This window comes from Sinocyclocheilus anshuiensis, unplaced genomic scaffold (genome assembly GCF_001515605.1).
Source record: "Sinocyclocheilus anshuiensis isolate Anshui unplaced genomic scaffold, SAMN03320099.WGS_v1.1 scaffold737, whole genome shotgun sequence".
NCBI lineage: Eukaryota > Metazoa > Chordata > Actinopteri > Cypriniformes > Cyprinidae > Sinocyclocheilus > Sinocyclocheilus anshuiensis.
In genome coordinates, this window is record NW_015540908.1 from 510,396 (window position 1) to 526,653 (window position 16,258).

At 37.1% G+C, this 16,258-nt stretch overlaps 1 protein-coding gene across 1 annotated transcript in view; it reads left to right on the forward strand.

The window, feature by feature from the left end:
• Window positions 1–16,258, forward strand: part of LOC107689171 (plectin-like) — an 85,065-nt gene that overhangs the window by 28,950 nt on the left and 39,857 nt on the right. The window contains exons 4-10 of the mRNA XM_016487094.1: window positions 1,462–1,551; window positions 3,973–4,050; window positions 5,165–5,257; window positions 6,899–7,065; window positions 9,924–10,039; window positions 10,627–10,733; window positions 12,084–12,203. Coding sequence (XP_016342580.1) covers window positions 1,462–1,551; window positions 3,973–4,050; window positions 5,165–5,257; window positions 6,899–7,065; window positions 9,924–10,039; window positions 10,627–10,733; window positions 12,084–12,203 — 771 coding nt within the window. The remainder of the gene's footprint in view (window positions 1–1,461; window positions 1,552–3,972; window positions 4,051–5,164; window positions 5,258–6,898; window positions 7,066–9,923; window positions 10,040–10,626; window positions 10,734–12,083; window positions 12,204–16,258) is intronic.

Here is a 16,258-nt window from a genome sequence, read left to right on the forward strand (position 1 = left end):
GTTAATGGAAATCAATTTAAAAAAAATCTTGTTTTATTTCAGCTACATTTCTCAACATTTCTCATTTTAATTTAGTACTCAATGTGCTGAAATAACTAATAACTAAATAAACTAATAAATAAACTAATAAATAAAAATGTATTTACTAATAAATAAATAAAAAAATAAAAAAAATAAAATGGCAAACAACAAAATCACTAAAACTTTAACTAAAATTAAATAGAAAACAGAAAATGTTTAAAATATAAAAAAATCCTGCAATATTTATCAATGGTACTAAAATAACACTGATTTGAATGTGTTTGCAACAACATGAGGGTGAATAAATGATCACAGAACTCTCAGTTTTCTGTGAACTGTAGCTTTAAGGATTTTCAAGCGAGCTGCAGAGATTTGAGTGTTTTGCAGCAGTGCATGTTGATATAGCTGATATAGATATAGTTAATATTGATAGCTGCATGATAAATACCTGAGGAAGCCCAGTCTGTCTGTGTTTTTATTATTGAAGCTGAGATCTGACTCAACGAGGTTTTATAAACCTACTGTACAATGATTGAGTGGCTGATTTAGAAAAGAAGGAGAAAGCTTCAGAATTTAATTTAAACTCTGTCACTCAGTAAATCATTTGACACAGATCTTTTTTTGACATGAGTAAAACGCAAATCAATCACTTTGAATTCAGGTTTTTTTTCCTCTCTTAACAAGAGACATGCATGTTTGTGTTTAGAGTCCCTGCTCGAGCTGCCCAGTTTTGGAGTCTTAACTGTTTCAGATGCCCAGAAAATATCATTTGGTCAAAATCATGTTGTTCCAAACTTAAACACAAAATTAGGTGTAGGCAGCATGTCTAAGCTTCTGTTTTTATCCTGTACAAGAACACTGGATCTAGATGTATACTGCCAAGCTCTAAAAAGAACATAAATGTACCAGAGAATTTCAAGTGACATTTCCAAATGACAAGTCAGTTGGAATATATAGGACTTGGATTGGATTGGCATTACCATTAACTTTCCTTGAATGGAATAAAATGTAGAAGCTCAGCCTTTTTTAATATTTTTTTAACGTAAAAAATATACATGAGGATAGATGAATTATGACAAAATGTTGTCAACAAAATGACCAAAAGTGGAAATTCTAGGTGCGTGATTTTGTCCTCCAAACTAATAAAACACAAACCTGCTGACAATTTAACCAATTCAACTAAATCACGCAGTCACCTGTCAAAAAAAGTTCAACGTCCAGAAAAATCATGGATGAATCTGATCGCATCAAACGGTAATCAGGATGTGCTACAAACACAATGCTACAGTTAAGATCGGGGTTGTAAGTTTAGTGTTTGTTTGTGAGGAATGAAATCTTCAGAATTGACTGCAGAGTTGGATTTTCTTTCTGCAGGGATGTGTTTTTTTATTTTTATGTGTGACTCTCATAAACTGATCTTTGCTTTTTCTCCATCCTCAGACTCAGCGTCATGTGAATGACCTGTATGAAGATCTCCGAGATGGACATAACCTGATCTCCCTTCTGGAGGTCCTCTCCGGAGAGACGCTGGTGAGTGTAACCTAACTTCTTCCTCCACTAATGCAGCTAAACAGCCAGTCAAGAGAAGACCATCTCTAACCCCAGTCTACCTCTCCACCTCCAACCTTGCCCTCAGCCTTCACACAAATCCAAAGTCCTGATCCAGATCTCCAGGTCAACGAAGACATGTTAATGGGTGATGCCTTGGAATACGTCTCTAAATTCGAAACACGTTTTGTTGAATCACACCCAAAACACTGGGTTCAGATATTCCAGGCAAATTCTCGACTTCTTCCCATCAAACTGCTTCATTTCTTGGCTTTAGCTCAGACATTAACGTCACTCTTCGGCTTTTCTTTTGAATCTGTGTGGCTCCTCCTTGACTCTTTCTCTGTCTTTCATCCCACCGTCTCTTTGCTGACCTTTGCCCTTTGACTTCTGTCTGCTCTCTTTGCACTTCTCTTGCTGGTCAAGCCGAGGGAGCGGGACGTTGTGCGGAGCGTGCGGTTGGTGAGTGATGCAGATGCTTCATTGGCATGGGTCACTCACTGTGGCTGGCCTGCGCATGATGTCACGTCCACCAGTCTTGCTGTAGTCTTGTTTTCATTTGTTATTAGAGTTACTTCAATGCTACTGTATGTCTCACGACGATAAAATGCTAGGTATCTCAGCTGATTAAAGTGCCCCTATTATGAGTAATGAAAGGTCCATATTTTGGTTTTGAGAGTCCCCAACAACAGGTTGACATGCATGCAAGGTCAAAAAACACTTTAATTGTCTTAAAATATGCATTTATTTTTATCTTATTTGCTCAATGACTCCCAAACGATTCGCTCAATGATTCATTTTTTCAAACCCCTCCTTTGCGTGACGCTAATCTGCAGTGATTGGTCCGATTGGTCTCATTTTCATTTCATCTCGCCTGTGATGCCTGATAAAGCAGCGTTTGTGAGCGCAGTGCTGCTTTGTGGACAATATGCTAATGTTTCATGTTGACCTCAAGATGAAACGGCTTGGGATTCGTTTTAAAAACGACTCGTTTCAATGATTCAGAGTCGACTCTTTCTTTTGAGAGACAATAACTCTATGCACGGGGTACTTTTAGATTTAAAACTTTGCAGGATGTTTTCATTCACTTAGAGCTGTGTTACACACTGCATGAAAGGTCATTAAAAAAAAAAATCCATAGTAGGGGCACTTTAAAATAAAGATTACAGGGTAATTATTCAGCAGGTTGGTAGCTAAATGCTGAAAGACTTCATTAAAAATTCTAAATTTAAAGATTTAAAAGATGCGTTTGCAAAAAAACATTACTGTCTTAAGCATGTTTTTTCTTCTAATTTGTTGGGACTTTTATTTTGAAAGTTTACTATTAGGAATAGCATTACAGTAGCAGTTTCATTTACTCTTATACAACAATATTGAAAGACTTGTTTAAGATTTATAAATAAAAAAGATTTAAGATCAAAAACAGCATTGCTGTCTTAATAAAGCATGTTTTTGCTTCTAATTTGAGGGACTTTTATTCTGAAATTTGACTGTTCTAAATAACATTATAGTAGCCTCCGCTTGCGCATGACTGATGCTGTTTCTCTTTATGACACCATCTATCTGAACCTCGTCACAGTTTGGGTGTGTGACCGATATAGCGAATTAATGATATCTAAGTGACTGCCAAATAAATCCACATTTATTGTGAAGCAATATATAACTGATTATAAGTTGTGCAAGACATGCTTTTTTAAGTTAAAGTTGTTCAGGTCACAAAATGATGTCTGCAAACTCTTGGAGTGTGTTTGGGGAGTCAAATGTTTTGGGTTGTTTCCTATAATACAGAAAGTTTTTTTTTAGCATTCAGTAGTTATTTAGCATTCATCCACAATATTATACCACATTACGTCCCTAAAGCGACAAGACCATCACTTCTGTCAAATAAGCTTAAAGACCCCATGAAGTGACTCAACATGCATTTTATTTATTTGTTTGTTTAATTTTAATTTTTTTGCATGATCTGTGTTGACGTATTGAAACAGGAAATTGGGGCTTGGCATATCAAAGCAGGTATTATTTATTTAGGGAACATGCTCATTCTTGCGTGGAGCTTATTGGACACAAATTTGTATATGTTCCTGATCACAACATGAATCAGAATATCAAAAATGTATATTTTAAATGCAGATTTAGTTTTTCTGTCACCTAGCATACAGATGTCCTCAATGCTAGCAGGCATAGACTAAACATTTTGATTTCATGGGGTCTTTAATGTCTTTTCTTTGCATTATTAGTGTTCATAAATATTGTAGCCTCACAGCCAGGTCCTCCTTGTTCTTCATTATTTCTTCATTTAGACCTTCCAAAGAAGTTTCTCTGGGCACTCAAGGACACGTCTCAGTCTCGTCTCTTCTTTAAACAATGTTATGTGTCTTATTCCCCCTCTGTCTGTCTCCACAGCCTCGTGAGAGAGGACGCATGCGATTCCACAAACTGCCGAATGTGCAGATAGCACTGGATTTCCTCAGACACCGGCAGGTACGAGAACAACACAACTTACAAACTACATTAAAAGGATAGTATGTCCAAAAATTATAGTTCTGTCATGACAACTCTCGGAGGGATTGGCATGGTAATGTACATGACAATGTTAATGTATTTGGTCTTGGCGGAATAGATCTGCTACGCTGCTTCTGCGGCAGAGCAAGTACCGAGACTTGCTACTGCCAATACATCCACAACATGCTGCTGTGAGCATGTAAGAAATACTGCTGCTGCAAATATAACATACATGAAATACCCCCCATATAGCATACATGAATCACCTCGTAGCAGATCTATACAGGTGGAGCTGGGGAAGGTGGAGGGTTTCTGAAGCAAGCTGCAACTGCTACGGCAAGCACTAGTCATATATTTGAATGTTGAGCAGCGAGCTCATTGGCTACCGATACAGGAAAGAACCAATAAACTGCAGAATGTGCAGATAGCACTGGATTTCCTCAGACACCGGCAGGTACGAGAACAACACAACTTACAAACTACATTAAAAGGATAGTATGTCCAAAAATTATAGTTCTGTCATGACAACTCTCGGAGGGATTGGCATGGTAATGTACATGACAATGTTAATGTATTTGACTGCTACGGCAAGCACTAGTCATATATTTGAATGTTGAGCAGCGAGCTCATTGGCTACCGATACAGGAAAGAACCAATCAGCTGTGCCATGTGATAATGATGTCATTAGGTCAGATTGAGTTAGACCTATCAGACTGCACCATCTAGAGTTTCATGCCAGAACTCTGTATTTGTCCTTACTGTCCTTATTCAACCTCGTTGGTTTCCAAACCTGTGTATTTTCTTTCATCCGTGGATTATCAAAGGAGATGTTTAGCAGAATGTCCAAGCTGCTTTCTTACATGAAGTTAAAGTTAATTGGAACCGCTGTCTGGTCACAACAAAACTGACCATCAAAGCATTAGAAAAAGCCATCTAGAAAATGTGTGTATCTTCAGTCGTCTTAGTGGGGAAAAGAGCAGCATAGACATTTTGCTTTAAGTGCCTCCTTGAGTGTTTTCATGGAAAAAGCAAATCATAGAGTATTGAGACAGTGTCTCAAATGTGAAATGCTGTCCTTCTCTGTAAATCACAGGTCAAGCTGGTGAATATCAGGAACGATGACATTGCAGACGGGAACCCAAAGCTGACGCTGGGTCTCATATGGACCATCATCCTGCACTTCCAGGTCTCCTGTTCTGTCAGTGTTGAGTTCCCGTACCATTTACCTCCTCCTCCTCCTGGGCTCCTGATCAGTTTGATCAATCACTTCAGTCTGGGTCAATCACTGGTTCATTTAATTCTTTGGGTGTCATCGGTTTCCAATCAAACATCAATAGGGTCAATCGTTTTTGCTTCAGACCAGTATCTGCCTCATGCAATAACATGCTTTTTTTTTTTTAATAATCTCCTTTAATCAGGAATATCCATTATGATCAACCACAACAGTCGTAGAATGTTAAAATGATGCAGTTTGTTTGATTCTCTACATAAATCTGTTCAGTGTCTTAGGCGCCATGAGGAATTGAGAGACTTTGATCTAATCTAATTTCATAATCTAATATCCATGCTGTTTTGTAGATCTGAATTATGTGAATCTGTTGTTCAAGGTGTTCAATTACAACCACACCCTGATTTATTCCACCTCAAACAATTAAACTACAGCTGCCAGGAGACTGTCACACATTCAGCCGATGTGTCCTTCCATTGTTTGAGGGAATTTAATTTCTTTGGATTGATCAAATAAGTTGGCAGGACTTCTGGTTCATTCAACAGCGACACAGAGGTATATGTAGAGATGTGGCGTATGAACTTCTGCCCACCTCCTCAAGAAATAAAAGAGCTTTCTCTTTATGGAGGTAGCCTGACCGAAAATAGTCTCGTGACCAGGGTTTCTTCTGCTTGAAATTTCTGCTTCTGCTTGAAATTTTATTGAGGTTTTGCAACCTCCCATGAGCTTGTCTTCTATCCTGACTGACATTAAAAATGATTCAATGATTGTTTAAATAAGTATAGAAAAACACTATTTCTAAAAGATTTCCTCAAAATTAAGTTTACAGTAGTTTAAGTCTAGAGTGTTTCATCCCTTTTCCTTAGCCTCTTTATCATGTTCTATTGAGTTTCCCCAAATTCTAAACAGAATCCTGCATTAAACATCAAGCTGGCACTTATGTAATTTATTTATTTTATTTAATTTTTTTGTGAAATGTTGGGACACATGAAACCCATGAACCCAGGACCGTCCAGGATAATCTGGGACATTTAGTCACCATAATTTGTTAAAATCGAAGCCTTAAAACAGTGTTTGTGAGTAACTAAAAGCAACTGTACTACATCGGTCAATGTTGCCAGAAGTATATCTTTTGTCCTTTTTTGTAGTCAAATACATACAGTATCTAGTTTAATGCTTGTTTTATTAACTACGAGTAATCTAAAAATGCACGTTTTCTATTTGAGATCCTCATTGTTGTTTGGCAGATACTGTTGTTTAAATGCTTCAAACTGAGCAGCTTATAGCTCGGCAAGCTGCAGTTTAAATATATAGCTTACCCAACACTGACAGTGAACCAATTTCCAAGCTTGGATTTTTCTTTAATGAACTGCGTTGTTTTTGCTGCACTTGTTCATGGATTAAGTCTAATGACGGGTCTCAGAGGGGTTTTAGGAGGTCAATGGTATTCAGTGGGGCTGAGTTTGTTTGTAGTGCATGACTGAAATTTGTGTGAGAAATCAACCACTTTGATTATTTATTGATTTGCATATGATGAACATATGGCTACTGCTGCCACATGTTATTAAATCCATGCAACTCATTTTTCTGGGCTGGCAGATTTCAGATATCCAGGTGAACGGTCAGTCAGATGATATGTCAGCGAAGGAGAAGCTGCTCCTCTGGTCTCAGCGGATGGTGGAGGGTTACTCTGGTATCCGCTGCGATAACTTCACCACTAGCTGGAGGGACGGAAAGCTCTTCAACGCTGTTATACACAAACATGAGTAAGTGCCTCTGTACTACATCTCAAGATTGGGGTTTGGCTTGTAAAAGTCTAAAGTAGTAGTAGTCACCAGTGCATTGTCACAGAATTCATCCTTTTTTTTTTTGGTGTTTCCTGATATTTTCTTGAAATGTTTATCAATAGTCTGATAGTTACTCAAAATACAGCTTTCTTTTAGCAATGTTGGAATATAGAAACGCTTCACTCTTGATCAAACTTGTCCTTGATGCCATGGAGTGAAATGTTCTGATATGAATTCAGCGCATATTTCTGTGGAGATAAATGCCCTGAGCACAGATGTGTCAAATCAGCGCTGTGCACACCACTGACGGTTTATTCTTGTGGAGTTTAATCAGCCTTTGAAGTTTGAATATTTTAAACTAAAGGTCTTTTTGGTAACACTTTACCTTTATATATATATATATATATATATATAAAATGCATTGTAAAAGTTTTAATGCATTAATAATGCCTTGTAATGCACTTAACAATGAATTGCATGATCTCATTAATAATGTAATCACAGCTATAATACATTACAATATTTATCTATTTATTGTTTCACCTTTAGAAAGTATAATGCATTACAACTCATAACAAACAAACCTTCAAATATTATAATGCATTTTCATTTTGGTTGCAATTAATTATGAAAAAAAAATGTAATGCATTACAACATGCATTATGAAAACTTTTATAATGCCTTTCACATAAAGCCTTTAAGTGTTATTGACATTTCTTTTTTGATGAATACAAAAGGAGATATCATGCAGAGTTTATGAGTAGCTCTTGAATATAAAGTGGTATATGGTTATAATGGGCTGTCGAGCTCAAGAAACAGTTATGAGATGTACTAGATGCACTGTGACACATCATTTTCAAATGTATGCGAATGTAAATGAGATTTGAGAACTATAGCAGAGGACGACTAGATAAAAAAGTTTGTCCAGACAAAGTTTATGTTGGCTTGACAAAGTCTCACTAGAAAGTAGATTTAATAGATTTAAGTCAGGATGTTTTAAGTAAGAAGATGTAAAAGTCAGTAAGTAGCAGTTTTAAAAGCTAAAATAGATTAATGCAATTTTAGTTTTTGGAGCTTGGTGACCCAAACTGATTTTATTGCATGGGAAAGAGTAGCATGTAGACTATTAAAAATATCTTCTTTTGTGTTCCACATGGGTTTGGAACGATATGAGCATCAATTAAATCAATGATACAGTTTTTTGTAAGCGGGAAACAACCGTCTACACATGCCACATAGATCCAGGCCAAATGAAAGCTGTTTTTCTGTAATGAGGGTGTGTTCTGTATGCAGACGCGAGGACAAAAGAGAGCAAGAAGAGAATGAATGAGAAAATAGTTTTATAAGAAATGTACAATGAAGGCTGAAAGACAAATACCGTGAGGTGTGGTGCCTGTCGGAGTGGAGACAGGCCTCCCCGCAGGGCAGCTTTTCTGAAACGTTGACATGTACCTGCAAAGCGTGGGAACGCCCAACTGACCCTGACACGAAGAGAGAGGATTTGATGCTTTTGTCAGCCAGGAACACCCATAGGATTTGTCAGATCTGCCTCCTTTCAGAAATGAGGAAGAGGCTTTTACAGGCAGCACCTGCATGACAGAAAACAACACTGCAAGTACAGTTTGCTTTCTTTTTTGGAGCTCTCTGGAAACACATTTTGAGAAACTGAAGAGTAACTAGAGGAGATATTGATTTTTGGAATTGCAAGAACTGTATGCTGTATTTGGAATTGCCTTGCGTGCAAGCACATTTTGGGCCACGATGATGCTCAACTTGAAGAGGCGTCTGTCATTTAAGAAGCGTCGGGCCAGCTCCAGCAGCACTATGGCTTCTGCGAGTGACGTGGAGGACCATGTGGTCATGCTGTGCGAGGATATTCCCTCCGAGAGTTCCCTGGACTCCGGCCGTGGCTCCCAGAGTCCAGGCGCTCGCTCCAGCGGAGACTCTCAGACGGGATACGGGCCGGACTGGAGCTCAGTGGGCTATTTACCAGAGAGAGACCTGAGGCAGATCCATGGAGGCTTCGGGACGGACGATCGGAGCATGGTGGCAGACGTTCAATACCACGCTGGAGAATTTTATGCCATGCCTTCCAGCATACATTTCACAGAGATGCCTGGGTGCTTGCTTCATTTATCACACTTTAACACTTTTTATGGTGGTTTCGATGCTTTAATAATTCGGTGTAAATGTGTATAGTTTGTTCGCCCTCTGTTGTTTGGAGCCGCTCCCATCTCTGGGTATTCATGGCATGTGAGTTATGGCTCCATCCCTCAGGAGACAGATGTTATTTGGATTTATGGAGCAGGTGGTCACTTCAACTGCGTCTCTGAACTCATTATATCCTCTAGTATCAAGCAACATTTATACTTATTATATTGTGCAATATTCAAATCCACTGACTCCATAGAAGCAAAATGTTCTCATTCTGATTTCATTAAACATTTTTGTTTTGGTGACACTGTACCGTAAGGTTCAATTTGTTAACATTAACTACATTAGTTGCACAAACTAAAACTGAAATATACTTCATGAGCATTTATTAATCTTAGTTCATGTTCAATATTTAATAATACATTATTGAAATCAAAAGTTGTATCTGTTAATGTTTTTGATGGACCGGAGGTAACATGAACTGTAACTAATATATTGGTATTGTTTAGTTAATGTTAGGCATAATGTGATCTTATCGTAAAGTGTTTGCATTTTTTATGCATTGGATTGCATTTGCAATGCATGTTTTTGTTCAGTGATCCAGTGATTTAACTTTTTACAGTATGCTGCATTTATTACACACTTCCTGAGGCTGATGGTTTTGTTTCTCTTGATTTCACCAGGCCCAGGTTTATTGACATGGGGAAGGTGTACCGCCAATCCAATCTGGAGAACCTGGAACAGGCCTTTTCAGTGGCAGAGCGAGAGCTTGGGGTCACACGACTGCTTGACCCAGAGGGTAATGTTAAATTTAAGAAAGTTATTAGATATTAACACCTAGTACTGGAGCTAAATCCTGATTAAATGTAACACGGTAGGTTGATCTTTCTTTGTGTTTACAATCCTTTGACATTTGAAAAGTGTCAAAAGTATGTGACCCCCTTTGACTTTACATGACTATTACAGTGTTTATTATGCCTGGTTTATCCATCCACATAATTATGTTTTTTATGTTTTTTAAAATGCTTGTGCCCTTGTCTTTATTAAAAACGTTAACTTATTTGATTTGATTTGCGCAAGATTGCAGCAATTAGCAAACGAAAACAGTCAAACTAAACTAATCAATTCCTGATGGACAAAATTGATTTTTTGTTTTTTTACATTTTACCTGTTTAACATCACAACAGAGAAAAAAATATATATTCACAGTTTGCCTTTCATGTTGATTAAATCCAAATTGTTTGATTGAAATTTGATCTGATCTTCCATGAAGTTGCAGTAGACAAATGCAGTCTGCTTAAACAAAGCATCTCTTTTTCATCTCTTTATTGAACATGCTGAATGAAACGATGAACGCTTATTAATCTACAATTCTTTTCATTGCAGATGTGGATGTGCCTCATCCTGATGAGAAGTCCATCATCACCTATGTGTCCTCCCTTTACGACGCTATGCCCCGTATCCCAGACGTCCAGGACGGCGTCAAAGCCAATGTGAGTATTTCCCTCATCATTTCAATATGACGTAATTTCCACTTAACAACCCAGTTCCAGACTTAGGCAGTCAGCACATAGTCCAGTTAATATGCCGTCGAACCAAATCTAATAAAACTATATGAATGAGGTTACTTAAGGTTTCCTGCCTGTGAAAATTCCCACACTACTACTGAATAGCATCAGTGTCCAGTCTCTCTGACAATGACAAGATGATCGTCATGTACTCAGAAACGCATTCCAGACCTCATGATTTTATTTCATTCGTGCAACACAAAAGGAGAAGTTTAGCAGAATGTTCATGCTGCTCTTTTCAATACAGTTACAGTGAATGGGGACCAAAGGTGCGGTCACATTTACTGTTGCTCAGAGAAATTTCATGAGCAAAATCCAGTTACTTCAATAGAAATCCAAACAATCTGGAGTTTTGTGTGAAGACGAAACGTTCCCCACACAGGTTGTGCTCATGCAAAGTTGGTTATGCAAAATCATCAACAGAAAGATGCTTGGTTTGAAAGTGACTTTTGTGCATTCTGTGCTTCATACTTCTCTGCTCTATTAACAGTAGACAATGGATTATTTGGACTATATTCCAAGATGTCTCTTTAAAAAAAGATGAAGAACCATTTTTGGTTCCCTAAGGAATCATTCAGTGAACAGTTCTTAAAAGAACCATTTTTGTTCTTAGAGTGAAGAATATTTTAATAATCTAAAGAACCTTTTTCCAGTACAAAGAACTTTTTGTGCAATGAAAAGGTTCCATGGATGTTGAAGTTTCTTCTTGGAACCATCAATGCCAACAAATAACCTTTTACCTTTTAACAGTGTAAAAAAGCTTTGTTAAGAAAAGGCACAAAATTAAATGAACATTTATCCTTTACAAATTCATTTGCAAGCATTCAAGTATGGTGAATCATGACCCTTTTTGACCCTCTTTGGGGTTACAAAATGACAGAAGGCTCCTCTTCCACGTCCTTGTTTACACCTTTAAGGAGGATAAAAGGTTAAGAATATAAACTTGAAGAGGTAATAGATGTTGTGTGATCTGGATCTCTGCCATCTGCGCTTATATAACAGCATCCAGCTGCTGTCAGAGGCAGTTTATTTCATTCCTCCTTCACTCCATCAGCATCTGTTATGAGAAGAGAGTTAGATGATCTGTGAGCTGTGTCACAAACTATCGATAAATAAGCCCCTGTATTTGATTCGTCCCTCCCTTCATATGCTGTTTTCAGACAAGGCTACGACTGTTGACACCTAATTGAGTGAATGTGGTAAGTGACTTAGTGGCAAAAGAGCTTTCCTGTTCCTTTCTGAATAGTTTTTGTGTGGTTTTGTTCCCGGCTGCAGGAGCTGGAGCTGCGCTGGCAGGAGTATTACGAGCTGGTCACCGTTCTTCTCCAGTGGATCAGACATCATGTACTCATCTTCGAGGAGAGGAAGTTTCCCAGCAGCTATGAGGAGGTCGAGGTGAGTCTGCTGTTGTGTGGTCTGGGTTGCTACTAGTTACACTGTTTGAATTCAGTTATTGAATGAATTGCAGTCTTCATTATCTGTCTGTGAGTTGCACATTGTTTTGTGTTGAATTATCTGGGTCACTGTCCTTTAAAGGACCAGATAAATTAGACACTAGAATATGCTGTGATTTGGAGACTGCATAGAATGCTCGAGTTCTAACTAGTTTAACCAGCAAAATCCATGCTGGTCGACCAGCTTCACACAATAGGTTTTGATGGTCAGCAACTTGGTAACTAGCATAGAATTTTTATTTTGTATTATTTTATTTTACAGTTTTATTGCATTTAGTATTATTACAAATGTATTATATTTATTATTATTTTGCATTTATTCTTTTTTTTATTTGATTATTTAATAGTCATTTATTTTATGTGACATTTCACGGTTCAAACAAATATATTTGCATTTTTTATTTTATTTTATTTAAGTATTTCCTGCAGCAGTGCATTACTGTTTTTACCAAAGTTATGTAAATTAGGCTGCGTCTAGTTTTATTAATTGTATTTCATGTGAATTTATCTTTTTAAGTAACTCTTAATTAGATCCTTATTGTTTTGTGTGAGATAAAATATAGCACTTATTGAAAAAATAAAGCCATCTATATCTCTTTATTATGGAAGCCCGTTTCCGCCACTAAATAAAAAATAAAACAAGGTAATTGCGACTTTTTATCTCACAATTCTGACTTTTTTTTCTCAGAATTGCGAGTTATAAAGTCAGAATTGTGAGTTATAAAGTCAGAATTGCGAGTTAAAAAGTCACAATTGCGAGTTAAAGTCCGAATTGCGTGATATAAACTTGCAATTGCGAGTTATAAAGTCAGAATTGCGAGTCATAAAGTCAAAATTGCGTGATATAAAGTCAGAATTGTGAATTATAGTCAAAATTGCTAGTTATAAAGTCAGAATTGCGAGTTATAAAGTCAGAATTGCGTGATATAAACTCGCAATTGCGAGTTATAGCTAAAATTGCGAGTTATAAAATGAATTGCGAGTTATAAAGTAAAAATTGCGAGTTATAAAGTCAGAATTGCGTGATATAAACTCGCAAGTGCGAGTTATGAAATCAGAATTGCGAGTTATAAAGCCAAAATTGCGAGTTATAAAGTCAGAATTGCGTGATATAAACTCGCAAGTGCGAGTTATGAAATCAGAATTGCGAGTTATAAAGCCAAAATTGCGAGTTATAAAGTCAGAATTGCGTGATATAAACTCGCAAGTGCGAGTTATGAAATCAGAATTGCGAGTTATAAAGCCAAAATTGCGAGTTATAAAGTCAGAATTGCGTGATATAAACTCGCAAGTGCGAGTTATGAAATCAGAATTGCGAGTTATAAAGCCAAAATTGCGAGTTATAAAGTCAGAATTGCGTGATATAAACTCGCAAGTGCGAGTTATGAAATCAGAATTGCGAGTTATAAAGCCAAAATTGCGAGTTATAAAGTCAGAATTGCGTGATATAAACTCGCAAGTGCGAGTTATGAAATCAGAATTGCGAGTTATAAAGCCAAAATTGCGAGTTATAAAGTCAGAATTGCGTGATATAAACTCGCAAGTGCGAGTTATGAAATCAGAATTGCGAGTTATAAAGCCAAAATTGCGAGTTATAAAGTCAGAATTGCGTGATATAAACTCGCAAGTGCGAGTTATGAAATCAGAATTGCGAGTTATAAAGCCAAAATTGCGAGTTATAAAGTCAGAATTGCGTGATATAAACTCGCAAGTGCGAGTTATGAAATCAGAATTGCGAGTTATAAAGCCAAAATTGCGAGTTATAAAGTCAGAATTGCGTGATATAAACTCGCAAGTGCGAGTTATGAAATCAGAATTGCGAGTTATAAAGCCAAAATTGCGAGTTATAAAGTCAGAATTGCGTGATATAAACTCGCAAGTGCGAGTTATGAAATCAGAATTGCGAGTTATAAAGCCAAAATTGCGAGTTATAAAGTCAGAATTGCGTGATATAAACTCGCAAGTGCGAGTTATGAAATCAGAATTGCGAGTTATAAAGCCAAAATTGCGAGTTATAAAGTCAGAATTGCGTGATATAAACTCGCAAGTGCGAGTTATGAAATCAGAATTGCGAGTTATAAAGCCAAAATTGCGAGTTATAAAGTCAGAATTGCGTGATATAAACTCGCAAGTGCGAGTTATGAAATCAGAATTGCGAGTTATAAAGCCAAAATTGCGAGTTATAAAGTCAGAATTGCGTGATATAAACTCGCAAGTGCGAGTTATGAAATCAGAATTGCGAGTTATAAAGCCAAAATTGCGAGTTATAAAGTCAGAATTGCGTGATATAAACTCGCAAGTGCGAGTTATGAAATCAGAATTGCGAGTTATAAAGCCAAAATTGCGAGTTATAAAGTCAGAATTGCGTGATATAAACTCGCAAGTGCGAGTTATGAAATCAGAATTGCGAGTTATAAAGCCAAAATTGCGAGTTATAAAGTCAGAATTGCGTGATATAAACTCGCAAGTGCGAGTTATGAAATCAGAATTGCGAGTTATAAAGCCAAAATTGCGAGTTATAAAGTCAGAATTGCGTGATATAAACTCGCAAGTGCGAGTTATGAAATCAGAATTGCGAGTTATAAAGCCAAAATTGCGAGTTATAAAGTCAGAATTGCGTGATATAAACTCGCAAGTGCGAGTTATGAAATCAGAATTGCGAGTTATAAAGCCAAAATTGCGAGTTATAAAGTCAGAATTGCGTGATATAAACTCGCAAGTGCGAGTTATGAAATCAGAATTGCGAGTTATAAAGCCAAAATTGCGAGTTATAAAGTCAGAATTGCGTGATATAAACTCGCAAGTGCGAGTTATGAAATCAGAATTGCGAGTTATAAAGCCAAAATTGCGAGTTATAAAGTCAGAATTGCGTGATATAAACTCGCAAGTGCGAGTTATGAAATCAGAATTGCGAGTTATAAAGCCAAAATTGCGAGTTATAAAGTCAGAATTGCGTGATATAAACTCGCAAGTGCGAGTTATGAAATCAGAATTGCGAGTTATAAAGCCAAAATTGCGAGTTATAAAGTCAGAATTGCGTGATATAAACTCGCAAGTGCGAGTTATGAAATCAGAATTGCGAGTTATAAAGCCAAAATTGCGAGTTATAAAGTCAGAATTGCGTGATATAAACTCGCAAGTGCGAGTTATGAAATCAGAATTGCGAGTTATAAAGCCAAAATTGCGAGTTATAAAGTCAGAATTGCGTGATATAAACTCGCAAGTGCGAGTTATGAAATCAGAATTGCGAGTTATAAAGCCAAAATTGCGAGTTATAAAGTCAGAATTGCGTGATATAAACTCGCAAGTGCGAGTTATGAAATCAGAATTGCGAGTTATAAAGCCAAAATTGCGAGTTATAAAGTCAGAATTGCGTGATATAAACTCGCAAGTGCGAGTTATGAAATCAGAATTGCGAGTTATAAAGCCAAAATTGCGAGTTATAAAGTCAGAATTGCGTGATATAAACTCGCAAGTGCGAGTTATGAAATCAGAATTGCGAGTTATAAAGCCAAAATTGCGAGTTATAAAGTCAGAATTGCGTGATATAAACTCGCAAGTGCGAGTTATGAAATCAGAATTGCGAGTTATAAAGCCAAAATTGCGAGTTATAAAGTCAGAATTGCGTGATATAAACTCGCAAGTGCGAGTTATGAAATCAGAATTGCGAGTTATAAAGCCAAAATTGCGAGTTATAAAGTCAGAATTGCGTGATATAAACTCGCAAGTGCGAGTTATGAAATCAGAATTGCGAGTTATAAAGCCAAAATTGCGAGTTATAAAGTCAGAATTGCGTGATATAAACTCGCAAGTGCGAGTTATGAAATCAGAATTGCGAGTTATAAAGTCAGAATTGCGTTATATAAACTCGCAAGTGCGAGTTATGAAATCAGAATTGCGAGTTATAAAGTCAAAAGGGGAAGTTGTGGCTTAATGGTTAGAGAGTCGGACTTGTAACCCAAAGGTTGCGGGTTCAAGTCTCGTACCGGCAGGGAA